Below are 13914 nucleotides of genomic sequence, written 5' to 3' on the forward strand. Positions count from 1 at the left end.
CTCGGCCGCGGTGAGTGCCCCCAGGACGGGGTCCCGGCTCGCTCGGGCCGCGTAATTTCTGGTTCAGGATTTGGCCAGGTTTTTGGAAAGGGGAAGAGGGGCGGAGGAAAGCTGTGCTTGGCCGCTGCAGGAGTACGGCGGACCCCGGAGCAGCCGTGGGGCGCGGGAGGGAGCCAATGGGGGACGGCGCGGCCGTGTGACAGGCGGGGCGGGGAGCGGCACAGCACGGGGCGCCGCTCGGCAGCATCATCCGCGGCTGTGGGGCTGACACACGCCTTCCTCTACCTTCCTCTCCCCCGGTAGCCGCTCGCACACGCCTCGCCGCGGGCGGAGCGGAGTGAGGGGCGCCGAGGCAGACAAAGCAAAGATGGCAGGGATCCTTGCCTGGTTCTGGAACGAGCGGTTCTGGTTGCCGCACAACGTCACCTGGGCGGACCTGCAGAGCACAGAGGAAGCCGCCTTCCCGCAGGCGGAGGACCTCTACCTCGCCTTCCCCCTGGCCTTCTGCATCTTCATGATACGGCTGCTCTTCGAAAGGTAACGCGAAAACATCCGCGCCACCCCGGGTTCGGCGGGGCCGGACGGGCCGCGGGGCTTGCTGCGGCTGTTCGCTGAGGGGCAGCCGGGGAGCTCTGGCTGCTCGCCATCCCCCTCCGGACGCCGCTTCTCTCACGGCCTTGCCGGGCGCTCACATTTTCCCTCCCGTCGCGGTCGGTCACGTAGCGGGCCCGATGCAGGAAGGTGGAGGGACTCGGGAGGCAGCTGGCGCTCCCCTGCCGCTGCCGACAGCGCGGCCCGGCGCCAGCGCTAGGAGGCGAGGTCTCCCCGGGAATGGGCGCAGCCCGCCCTCCACCTGAGGCAGCCGCGATGCTGTGGTGCCGGGGGGACAGGACCCTCTGGCACCTGTGCGGGCCGGGTTCTGCATGCCCGCGGCGGGGTCCTGTCAGCTCCGCTCAGGGAAGCCCCTCAAGAAGCGCTGTGGGGCCGGGCCGGGCGGGAAACTGTCCAGGCAGAAGTTTGCCCGTTCCCCCGCTGCGGGGTCGCTCACCAGAGAGTACCCAGAGGCGAGGCCCGGCTGCCCTCCCTCCGCGTGGCCGTGGGGCAGGACACGGCCTAGCGCCCGCCGGCGGCGCGAGGCTGAGGGGAGGAGGCGGCCGTTAAACCTGGGCGTCAGGTAGGAATGTGAAGTTCGATGGCGGACAGCAGCCTGAAGGTAAGGCGCTGCTGTGCGGCCGAGCGGAGGGTTGCTTGGCCAGTTTGTGTGGCAGCCGTAAGAATGGCCCGTGCCATGTCTCGGAAATACTCCAAGTACTTGTCAGAATGTGCGAGCTCAGTGATGAAACGCTCCAGACGCTGTTCATCACTGGACCAAACTCGGCGTTGTTTGAGATGGCTGAATTCAAAGTACACAGTTCACAAACGTAAATACTATATATTTAACCACAAGATGTCAAACTAGTTGCTGGTCATCAGTCGCTATTTTCTGAGAGTGTTTCCCTGCGGGTGTTCAACAGAGGCCGCCTGTCACTGGGAGGCAGCTGAAACGAAGTTGGTTGGTCAGCTGCACATGTTTCTGTGCTGCCTGACAAAGGTGGTGTTCCCTCCTTCTGGAGAGAACAGAAGAACGATTCCCTGTGCCAACACCTATGTGTTTTCAGTACTGTCTTCTTAGGCAATGCTACTAGAGTAGTCAAGGAAGATAAATGAAGACCAGTAGTTACCACATGCCAAAGAAAAGCCATAAAGATACTTTAAAAATGGTAAGATAGATGATCTGTCAGGTAGCATTCCACAACTCCTAAGCATTCTCTCGTCCAGGTTAGAATATGGCACTTGAGATGTCAGAGTTTTAGAAACTTGGCTGTTTTCATAACTCAGTTGACAGGACCATATTTGTTTTGAAAAATAAGCTGTCCTGGGCTGCTGTTAACTTCTGTGTTGTTTTACAGACTTCCTGAAAAGGACAGCAAAACCTGTGGTCTGCCTGAAAAGCTAAGGTTATCAAAAGTTTATATAAATGCTTTCCAGGGTTAAATATAATGTAGTTACAATCTGAGTGCCAAGTATTATTTAGATGTCGGATCATTAGTGTGTTTTTTCTTTGCAGTCTGTACAATGTGTACTTTTGAGCACTCAAACTGGCTGCGTGATGTTGCAACTCTTGCTGTCTGAACCACGATATGTATCACAGCGAGGCTTGTTTAGATGGAGGAACAGTTAGTCAGGGTGACCATTTCAGCCTAAACTTAGAATCATGGGGTTTTTTGTGCTAGTTCTGATGCAGCTATTAGTGTTACAGAAGCTACTCTGATTATTTGTCTGTATCTACTTCCTCTGGTTATTTTTCTAAATTCAATTAAAGTAATTCTTAATTTTGTATTATGGTATATTTTTAAGTGTTAAGTATACAGATGAGAAAATCTGTACATTTTCATAGGCTAACTTTGAAATTTAGATCTGGAAATGCATTCTGCTAGCCTGATAGCAGGTAAGAGACCTCCAAAGAGGCTTTATTAACAATTACTGAGGTATGTATTTTTTCCTTTTTAATTTGCAGTCAATTGGAAAACTCCACTGTGAGAATAGGATCAGGCTGTTTTGTGTGGGATTAATCCACACGGCATAGTACAATTGTGATTTTTCATGTAGAGCATTTTATTAAAGCAAGCTGAGCAAAAGCGACTGGACCTGCTTCCACTGATCAAAGCAGGGGGATTGTCTTTGGCTTGAATGGGGGAAAGATCAAGCCTTATAATGCTCATTAGTAATTTATTTTGTCAGACCTCTGTGCTGTGTTTGTTGGGAGCCACAGAAATGCCTCATGCACATCATAATTAAAGGCTGTTTGCAGTTATTTCAATTGATAAAGCCGTACAAGATCTGGAAAGGAAAAGAGAGGAATGTCTATTAAACTGATAATTTTTCATTCTTCTGTGTATTAAAACAGCAACATTTTTTCCTTTCAAAACTCAAGTTGTGGAGGACTGATGTACATGCTACATCCTGGAACAAGCTTTAGCAGATGTGGAACAGTTCCCTGTTTTTGCAATGGTAGCAACTAAAGAAAAAATAATACCTTAAAAAAAGGTCTATTTTTATCCATGGTTGCACTGCAATATTTATAACAGTGTGTTCTCTGTTTTGCTTTGTAAGATACCTAATACAGGTGCTCTTGTAATTCTTCATACCGGTGGCTTAGCAGCCACAAGGTGTTAAGACTCTGATTATGTATTTTCTATCCATGACTTTCAGACCTTTTCACAGCAACTAAATGCTAGGCTGCTGGAGCAGCATGGTTTTGCTTCCCTTGATATGAAGTTTGTCTAACTTTATGGATCTTCACAGTAGTAAGAAATAATGCTTCAGGGGGAGCTGTGATTTGGACTTCTTGTGTCTTTGGTTACACAGTCATTGTATGTCTGGAGAATAAAGCTTGCCATGCTAAGGATTAAAAGTTTACTTCATTTATCTATATTTAGATTTTATACACATATCCATTAGTACATGAGTGAGTGCAATTGAAATGACAGAACTTGGAAATTTTGTTCTATGCGTATTCACCTGTTATCAACAGTTCATCCTACTGGGGTGTTCTTGGGTTTTGTTTTTTGTTACTGGTTTCATGAATCAACTAACCAAGTCAAGAAAAGAATTCAGACACTTCTCAAATTTTTCCTTTTTTTTTTTTTATCCATTCAAATAAACTGCTTTTTTGTTGATTTCCTTGTCCTGCCATTCAAATAAACTGCTTTTTGTTGATTTTCTTGTCCTGCCATCCTTTGACCAGCACTCTTGAATGAAAGGAAAGAGTAGATTAGAACATTAAGTGTATGCTGAATTGCTTCAGCAATTGGATCTGATGGTGAGTGCTCTTGAAATAAGCTTTGCTTTGAGGTATAATCTCATAACCGTGAGATTTAGTGGATATATCTGCTGAGGGCATCACGGTTATGGATGAGGTGCCAAAATGCCTTAACAGCCTTTTCTCTTTTCCCTTCCTTCTCATTCATCTCTTTCTTTAAACACAAAGTATATTTTGGACAACTATGATAACTGAGGGCAAAGATACTGTTGCCTAGTAATTTGGAAGATGGCAGGAGTCAGCAATGCAGTCCTAATGTGGGGACATATTTCTTCATAGTATCCATCCACTTTGTGTGCCTTACTATTGCTTAAAGGAGTGTGAGGAATTAAGTATCCCCTCCTGTACTGTACAATGCCTTCAGCTATAAGGAGATAACCTAAGTGCTCAATAATACCAGTGTCTTGTCTCCCCAGATTCTTTCCATTTCTAGTGTGTGCAAGACAGGTTAAAGCTGAATTAAAACTGGTCTTACTAATAGCAGGATGTAGTTTTGATTGACCTAAAAAGATAAAGAAACATCTACTATTCTGGGCAAAGATCACTTTTCTTATTTCTTTTACGGGATCACATAGCTCTTCTCCCTTTGCGCTACCTCACCACTCAGAAGCAGCACCCTTTCCTGTCCTCTGAGAGCAGCAGCTTGTGGTTATATGAAAACAATGTCTACTCAGCAGCCAGCATTCTTGTTGGACACAAAACAAGAGGGTAGCGCACATCTGCTTTAGAGACTTCTCTCAAGGGAGAAGTTGACTGAATCCTTCAGAAGTGCTAACTAAACAGATTTCTGATGTGGTCAATCTTCTGAGTCAAGGAGTCCAGTATTACTGCCTTCTTTACACTTTCCTCATCAACTAAAATTCCTCTTATCTCATATTTGCATTGCAGTTGCAGTATGCTTTATACCCCTCACCTTGTTTGGTCTCAGATCTAATGAGATCACTCCATAAATTGGCAAACTAGGCTTATAATGCCTCTCTATTGTCCTCTGGCCTTAGTAGGAGCAAGCTTTCAAAGGTAGAGCTGATATTCGGTAGTTGATGGAGTGGCTCATATGGTTAGGGATAGCTTGATTATATATAGGAACAGCCCTCCAGCTGCGCTGATTTAAACTGAGCCAGCCTCGTAATTTATTATCACTTAGATCAAGATCCTCTAGACACTGAGTGTATGAAAATTCACAGCTTTTGTATGACATTTTGCTTTTATAATGATAATTCAGCCTCAAAGGTAACCTCAGCTGACTCTCATTTAGTATTACACAGTAGAATTCCTAGTGGATCAGGGTGACAATACAATGACTCTGTGTGTGCACATTATATATATATTTTGCTCACTGTAGAAATTCATTCAGGTGACAATACATGAAAGCCTTGCAAGTGTTTCTGGTGTGTGGTGTGTGCATATAAGTTGGATTTTCATAACCCCCAAGACATACAGTATTAGTGCTTTCTTACAACAGCAAGGAGGCTAGACAGGATACAGAATTTGGAAGAGGATGTACAAACTTCATGCATTTCCAGCAGCCCAAAACCTCTTCTGGGGAGGCTGGGTGGGGCAGTGATGGTTATTTCTGTTAAAACCTGTTTGTAGGTTATAATATTTGTAGATTTCTTGCTTAGTTTACTTTGTGTTAGGTGAAATCTGATCATTCAAGTACAATTCACTTGTAAGTGGATGCCGATGTTTGCTAACTTTCTTGGGTTTTTTTTTCTATTTTATATATATGTATATATATTTTATATACATATGTGTGTATATATATTTTTTTTTTCTTGGTAAGATGACCTGTAAGGTTGTTTTTAAACTGTAAACCAAATTCTTTTAAAAACTGAGCACTAGCAGTAAGTAGCTTTAAAATAATTTCATCTCCCACTGATTGTACTATCCATGTCTCTGTGTTTCTTTTCATTGGTTATTAATTTTCTGTCATTTATGTTTTCCTGTATGTAATCAGTTTTTGTTGCAGTATTTGAGATTCAGCCACTGTCGTGGTTTAAACCCAGTCTGCTGAACCCAGGACAGCCACTAACACAAGTAGATACCTCGCAGAGAAATTATTGTTCTTAGTTTTTGAGCCATTGTCTGTGTTGGCATGGAAGGAGCTCTGTTTTACTAGCTCTGACCAGTGGGGTGTATGCTCACCCACCTTGAATGTGTCTCTGTTGGCTGGTACACATCTCTGTTGTGCAGTGTAGTTGTGTGTTTAGATGCAAGCTAAGAGTGCTCCTTTAAAAGAAGGTGAAGTGGATAAAATGCATACTATTTAAATATCGTTTGTAAAGGACCATTTATAGATGCACATAAGTGCCAATCTTAAAATTGGGAGTTACATTGGGAATGTGTTGAGCTCCAGTAGAGAGTGCAATTTAAACTGAATTCTAAAATATCCAGGTGATAGAAGTATGACAGCCAAACCAGAGCTCAGCTGAGGGAAAGGTTTCAGTGACAGGTCACTAGTGGGTACTGGAAGCCTACTAAGCAGAGCTGTTGTTAGTGGGCTTTCATCTGAGTGCAGGTTCCAGTTAGTTAGAAACTCCCATTTTGTTCCTGCTTGGATTCTTGTAACTGAGCAGTTGCGTTCCAGTTGCCTGTGGCTCTTTCGGTTGTTCCTACTTCTGCCTGTCGTTGATTAACAGGCATTTGCTAAGAATTTATTTTTGGAAAAAGAAGAACTTCTGGTATTCTGCCTCCTTCTGCAGATGAGTGTCTTATTAGTTCATACAAAGTATTTAATATATTAGTATTTGGGGAAATCTGTTCCCTTGATTCTTTCTCTGTTGTCTGTCAACAGGGTAGAGAGGAAGGGAATGTCTGAACTGAACAGTGCTTACGTGACCATATTTGTGTTTTGTTTGGGTTTTTTTTTTTGCCTTTTTCCCCCAACAGTTGTTAAATATCCTATGTCTACCTTAGTTTTGATGGTTAATTAGCATTTGGAGTTTGTGTGCTTGTCTCAAGGTGGTCTCAGAGTTTTGACAAGAAGGCTAAAATTACCACATAAAAGTATGTAGCTTTCATTCAGTTATGTAACCTTACATAATATTCAATAGCATGCTTAAGACTAGTTGTCACCTTATGGATAGTCAGATGTGTATGGTGTGTATCAACAGTTCCTTGGAGGTGTTCATCTAATACCTTGACTGCTGTGTGGTCTTCCACACCAGTGATTCCCCTCACTTATTGGGCAGTTACAGATTTTGGGGGTACAGCAGGGGTGGGCATCCAGGTCAAGGGAAAGGGAGGGAAATGTGTGGGTCTGTGATCACTTGAAAGATGAGGAATCACTAGTGTCTTGCTTTGAGGTGAGCAAGGTTCTGAGAATTGGGTGGACTGAGATATTCTGTCCTCTCTAGGGAAGCCGTTGTGTAGCACATGGTCCTTACAGAAGACTAACACTGTACCATCTGGCATCCATCAGTTTCTCAGGAGGATGATACCTTTCTTGTTGTGAAGCAGTCAAATTGTGGTGGAGGTGGAAGAAATGGAGTATTTACCATAGCCAGTTATAATCTTAGAGATGGTTTTCATGCCTGTGAACCTGTAACAACACAAAGCTGTGAGTTCTGTACCAAAAGCAGAAAGTAAACTGTAATGTTTGTTTCTTTTTTCCAAGTAGTTAATGCCTCTTATAATTGTGAAGTCTCATGTAACTCTTACTGATGTAGCATAATCAAATTTTAACTCTCAAGGTAATCGTATAATTCCTAAGAATGTCTAAGAGAAGTAAAGAAGGATAGCATCCACTTAGCTATGTGGTGTATTTTATAATACGTAAGATACATATATATTTGTATATTGGCTATTAATCCAAATTACCTTTTGCACAAGGAGGAGCATAATGCTAAGGTTCTCCAGGCTGCCTAGTATTAATGAAGTGTCTTTCAGGTTCACTAACCTGAACCTCATTTTAATACTATAAATGATGCACTTTAAAGTTTGGTCTGAAATGATGAAAAGCCTTCTTTGCACTCATAGTGCACACTAGGATGGTTAAAGCAACATATCTAAATAATTTGCATTTTTTCTTAGTGTGAGTCCACTAAAGGCTTCCTTTTAATAGTATCTTCCTTGTCCCGCTTTCTCCTATAGGGATGGGGAGAATAACCTGTAACATTATATTAAAAACAAACAAATCTAGCTGACGTAGTTACATTGATGGAAAAAAACAGAGGTTAGAGCCCAGAGGGTATTCAGTGACATAAAATCTTAGATTCCTGAGGATGTTTGAGTATTTGTGCATGCAGTAGGATTTATCTGTTCTTTGTAACAAACTAGTTGCTCTATTTTTAACAGTGATGGAAGTGGCTATGTGTCTGTTGACAAGCTTTTCTGCAGTTTTCCTTTAGATTTTCTTGGAACTTCCTGCTGTTTACTACCTGTGGTTGTCCAAAGCATGCCGCTGATGACATGATCAGGTTCAATTGGGTGTTTTTATTCCTCTTATGGGCATTATGCTGGGAAAAAGCCTTTCAGAAAAAGAAAAGCAAGTGGTTAGACCACAAGCAGGAGTGTGTTTTGTATATACTGAAGCAATAATTGGGTTGTAATTGGGTGGTTGATACTTATCTGTCAACTTTTCCCACACACCTAGTGTGAGAGAATGAAGAGAACTGATACGATAAGAGAATAGCCTGAAAATATAAACAGTTCCAGTGCCAAATGCTCCCCAGGATTACCCCATTTGTTGCACTAAATAACTTTGCAGTGATTGCATTAACATGATGATAACAAATTGAACTGCAAATGGAATCTTGGATGCGCTGGTCAACAGCAAGTTGAACTTGAGCCAGCAAAATACCAGCAGCATCAGAGTGTTGCCAGTAGGTGGATGGAAGGGATTATTCCACTCTATTCTGCACTGATGAGGCCATGTCTGGAGTGATGAGTCCAGCTTTGATCTCTCCTCTACAAGACATGAACATATTGGAGTAAGGATAGTGAATGGCTGCTAAGATGATTAAGGATTTGGAGCATCTGAGATGTGAGGAGAGGCTGAGAGCTGGAGTGGTTCAGTCTGGAGAAGAGATAGCTCAGGGGGATCTCTACCATTGTGTACAAATACCTGATAGGTAAAAAAGGCAGAGACAGATTCTTCTTGGTAGTGTCCTGTGAAAGGACAAGAGGCAACAATCAATATGCAGGAAATTCTGTTTAAACATGAGGACAAACCTTTTCCTGGGATGGTGGTGAGACACTGCATGGGTTACCCAGAGATGTGGAGTCTCCAACTGTGGAAATACTCAAGAAACAACTGAGCATCTTCCTGCTCTAGTTGACTGTGCTGTGAGTAGAGGGCTGGACTTAGTGATCTCCTCTAGTGATTCTGTGAAATCATAAGCCTTAGTAAATGGCATACTTTCACAATGCAGGGCTCCAAGGGGCTCCTGGGATCCTATGTCTGTACAAAGTTCGTATACTGAATAGGTAAGAATTAGGTTCTGCAGAAGCAACTTAATTAGGGCAGCACTTAACGACTGAATGGACATCTGGATTCTCCATTTACTGCAGAATGGGTCTTTTAATTTTATTGTAGTCCAAGGATGTAAATCAAGAAATAGATGTGGGCTTCCTCTACCTAAAACAGGAATTACCTTATGGGTGCCCAAAATGAAGTCTGAGTTGCTGTGGTATAAACACATTCTGTTCCCTTCTAGGATCAATATTTTGAGTCTCCTACAGCATTAAATTTGATTATAAAAGGCAATCTTGAGGGTAATTTTAGTTTTGTTCCCTTTAAGTTGATTCTTTTCCGCACTGCAATACCTCAGTATCTTCAAGATAATTTTGTGGGTTAATTTTTTTTGGGGGGAGGGGGAATCACAGAAAAAATTGCCTAGAAGACAGGGAATAGTGATCACATTACTGGAAAAACTTTTATTATTCTTAGAATTCTTAGAAAAAAAAGAAGACAATCTTTAACTCCACATACACTAATTTTCTATAGTTCTAAATATATATGTACACGTGTGGCACAGTAATTCATACATCACAGTGGCATTGTATCACTGCCATAATACTTTATTCCTTTTATTAAGAATTATTAAATTAAAAATCTTTAAGAGCAACTATAAAATATTGACTGGTCCAGAAAAATGAGATATTTTAAAACTGTCAGTTTTTGGGGCGATAATGAAACAGTTTAATATTTGACAGAAGATACCCTACATCCTAATTAGAGGACCTCTTGTGTGTGCTAACCTGGATTTGTTATTTTCTAGAGCATTTATACGAAATGTGAAAAATATCTGGTTTTCTTCCAGCTTGGCATGAAATGGAAATTTAGAAATGTCAAAATTCAGTGAAGAGCAGATGTCCTGACTTTCAGCCAGCACTGATAAATGGGTCTGGTTACAAGACAACAATGTAGAGATAAAAATGAAGTCTCTATAGTATTGCCAGCCTCCAGAAGCATACATTCTTGACCATCTCTTAGTTGAAGAGTTAGTATCTGTATGCATGGTGCACAGAAAGTTATGTTGTGGTTTAGTTTTAATTTTATTATATTAAAGAAAAAAAATATCCCTGAACAGGTTGATTTTTCTTGAAAATAGGTTGATGGTTTGCTGGAAGAGCAAGAGCTCAAGCCTTTAGCCTGGCGTTTTACCTTTAGTTGTCAAGATGAAAAGTATGCCAGCAGAAATGGAAGAACACTACTTAATCTTGCTTACTTTTCCGCTGAGAGCTGATTTCAAGGTTGGAAGAGAAAGTAGCACTTTGTATCCATTACCATAGTATTACTTGTGTTTTGCATTGTTTCCTGGTTGGAATAACTTGGGCATCACACCAAAGTATCTTAGAGCTTTAAATGCTAATAAGAAATCTCTTACTCAAGTAAGGTGCCTTAAAGAATAGAAAACTGCAGTTACCTTGAAGCACCTGCTGTTACACTTCTTAAGTGCATTGTAGTTAAATTTTTTTCCCTGTTCTGGAGGGTGGATTTAGTGGTGGTACAGGGCTTTATTTGGGGGGTGGACTGGGTGTTGTTATTTGTTGTATTTCATTACAATGCTTTCATTTGTACCTCAGAATATGACAGCCATCACTTCTTTGAAGTACCAGGGCTGTATGAATATACAGCTAGAATTAAGGATTCTGATTGTTTCACGTCTGCTATGGAAGCTGCCTATTAATGCTTCAGAAAGAATGCATTGTTTTCAGGCAAAGCATGATTCACGACACTTTAACTCTCTCTTTCATTACAGCTGTGCCCCCATCTCTCCTACCTTAGTTTCTGAAATGGCATTTAATTGTAAAAGCAAGCATAGAGGAAGGCCTGCTATGTGCAGTGGTGTGTGGGAAGACAGGTTTGGGTTGGCAAGGGGTTTCAAGCTGATGCTGATTTTATCAAGGATCTTTCTCAGTATGGTGGATAAAAATACATTGGTCAACTTAATCGCAAAACCCTCAAAATGTTTCTTAGGAAAAATCATAGCTTCTTACACATTTTCCTTCTACAAATTCCTGTATCTATATCAGGAAATACTGTGTGAAAAATGGTTTGGAAATAACCCTAGTGCATTGACTAAGAAAATGACATTATCTGTTAAATAATCTGCCATCCTCTCCCAGCTCTCAAGACAAGTACAGCACAATGAGAAACCGTATACAGAGAAGGAGATAGCTATTAAAGCAAGGATGTTGACAGCAATGTGGTCCATAAAATGATTGAGAGAGCAAGGAGAAGGTAACCTTGATTTCAGTCCTGCATATTCAGTGTTTTGCATGCAATTTCCAAAGGGTCTCTGCTTCCCTTGAATAACTGGGTCTGATTTTAGACCTTGACCAGAACAGGAAGGTGTTGTATGTTGTTGATTTTGCTGTTGAAGCTGGAAGAGCAAGGCTCCTGGCCTCAGGAGATCTAATTCTGTGTGGTACAGTAAAGCACTGAACTGAAAATTAGTGTGCTCATGTTCCCTGCTGGTGACTTTGAGTGATCTGTTATGTAGTCTTAGGGTTTGAGATCCTTTTTTATGGTATTAGGGTAAGAACAGTGACTGTTTCTTGCTTCTAAAATATTTTTGCATTGTTTAATGAGAACCATCACAGATAGCAAAAGGTTTTCAGAACTTACTGCAAGGTGAGCCATTCTGCTGAGCCCCTAAACTCCTCTTCCCCTTGGACAGTTCACAGTCTTACAGGTGCAATCGCTTCAGTTGTGGAATAACTGAAAAATGTGACTGGGATATATGATGATAGAGGGAAACAAGGAAGATGGAAAATTTAATCTTCACACTTGAATTTTCTGGTATATTTTCCTCCCCACCTTATAAGTAAGAATAAGTCCCCAGTGACTGACAGTTGCCATCAACTTTAAGAATAATGATGATGCTAAATAATGCTTGCCTGCTCCAAAAGGTCCTCATTCCTTACCTCTAAATTGTATTGCATAGTAGTAGTAGTAATAACAATAATACTACTACTAATAATAATATAATAATGATGATAATATAATACTTGCCTGTTCCAAAAGGGTGTTTCGAGATCAGGTCTGTAAAGGGGCTTAATGCATATGAACAGTTGAGAAAGGTCTGGGTAATAATATGATGGCTGTGTAGCTGGCTTTGTGTAATAAGGCAGTGTGAAGCAAAAAGTAGCAGAAGGAAATGTTGATGTTTTTCTATGGAAGCACAGTCTAACGCTTGGCATGAAGACCTGTGTAAGTAGAAGAGGGAGGGCTGCTATGAGTGGCAGTGCAAAGGAACATGTTGTCTTTATTTGGCTAAAAAAAATAATTAATTTTAGAAAGTATTAAAATGTATATTTTAATAATGCTTTTGGACATCTGAATGCTATTTAGGACAGCGTATAAGAAGCTCCTGTTATTGTCCTATCACTGCTATAATTTTAATGAAGGACTTTATTTACTTTTGAGCTTTATCACAATAGTATGCTAGTGCAGTGTTCTTCAGCTCTCTGCCTATAGTTACAGGTTTTGATCTTGATCCTGCAGCTGGATTATTTTGAGTATAAATAAAATAGCCCTACTGCAGAACAGGCTGAGTGATTTGGTGTTCCAAAGCCTCTTAAGTAACAGTGTTAAAATAATGAGTAATAAAAAACAGAAGTTGGAATACTCCTGTGCCATCAATAAATATTTGTGTTTCAGATGACAGATCACGACAAGTCAACCCCCTCGTGTGTGAGTAATGCAAATAATATTTGTGGAGATACAGTGCAGCAGCCACATGGCTTGTGGTGTGACAATCCAATCTGCTGCTCTTCAGTATCTTGACACTTATGTTGCTTACTTGAAATTTAAAGTTTAGGGAATTAATTACTCCCCAAATTCTTCCTGTACTTGCTAGGTAAAAAAAATGTTAATAGAGAGGGTGAAGATCAGAGGTGGGAATGAGGCAGAGAAGTAGAGTTAGAAGAAGCACACAGGTGTTTTCTGGAGCATGGGAGAGGGGTGAGACTAAAGATAGAGTGTGAGGGGGAAATCAGACCGTGTTGTATGTGCATGCCCCTGGGAGGAATGTGGTGTAACCAGGCATGCCTGTTTGTTTGTCCTTGCCAAAGCCAATGTGTGTTTGCAGCTTCCTTTCAGATACACTTCTAAATTCAAAGGTATATGAGAACACTTCCTAGGAAAGGAGGGGACTTGATGTATGTGTGATCAGTCTGCCTCAAGCAGTGCATGGGACAGATCTGAACATTCTGAGGAAGAATTAATATTTCACTATTCTTTTTAGAGTAGGCAGTACAAAGCCATAGTGTTTGTATCATTGCAATCCCATCCCATCCCACATGGAAGGGTGTAGTATGCCCAGGCACCATTCCCACATTCTTGCAGCATCTTTAATGAACACAGATTACAAATAAGAAAGAAAAGAAATGCCAGCTGGCTAATGTGACCCCAAATGATGTCTGTTTATCTCTGCTGATGGCATCCAGAAATCTGCCATTTGGGAGAGACAGCACCCTTGCTACTCTCTCCAAATTAAGTCAATAACAATCTTTCACGTTTGATTGGAAAATGTAGGTATTGTCATTTCTGGCAGGTCTTGGTGAGAGATTGGATCCTCATTGTTCACCAGAGCCCTGGATGG

General features: G+C 41.5%; 1 protein-coding gene across 7 annotated transcripts in view; it reads left to right on the forward strand.

Annotated features, from left to right (window-relative positions):
• Window positions 1-367: 367 nt before the first annotated feature.
• The window catches only part of CERS6 (ceramide synthase 6), a 122654-nt gene continuing 109107 nt past the window's right edge, over window positions 368-13914 (forward strand). For 2 of the 7 annotated variants that reach the window (XM_061452647.1, XM_061452656.1), the window contains exon 1: window positions 368-537. In XM_061452647.1, the coding sequence (XP_061308631.1) occupies window positions 368-537 (170 nt within the window). Of the gene's footprint in view, window positions 538-631; window positions 1175-2442; window positions 2489-11434; window positions 11550-13914 lie in introns of those variants that run through there. The other 5 variants (XM_061452679.1, XM_061452672.1, XM_061452664.1 and 2 more) reach the window with 5 other exon arrangements.

This window comes from Pezoporus flaviventris, unplaced genomic scaffold (genome assembly GCF_033815535.1).
Source record: "Pezoporus flaviventris isolate CSIRO_AGI_PZ_B2104156 unplaced genomic scaffold, CSIRO_AGI_Pfla_v1 ptg000001l, whole genome shotgun sequence".
Classification (NCBI taxonomy): domain Eukaryota; kingdom Metazoa; phylum Chordata; class Aves; order Psittaciformes; family Psittacidae; genus Pezoporus; species Pezoporus flaviventris.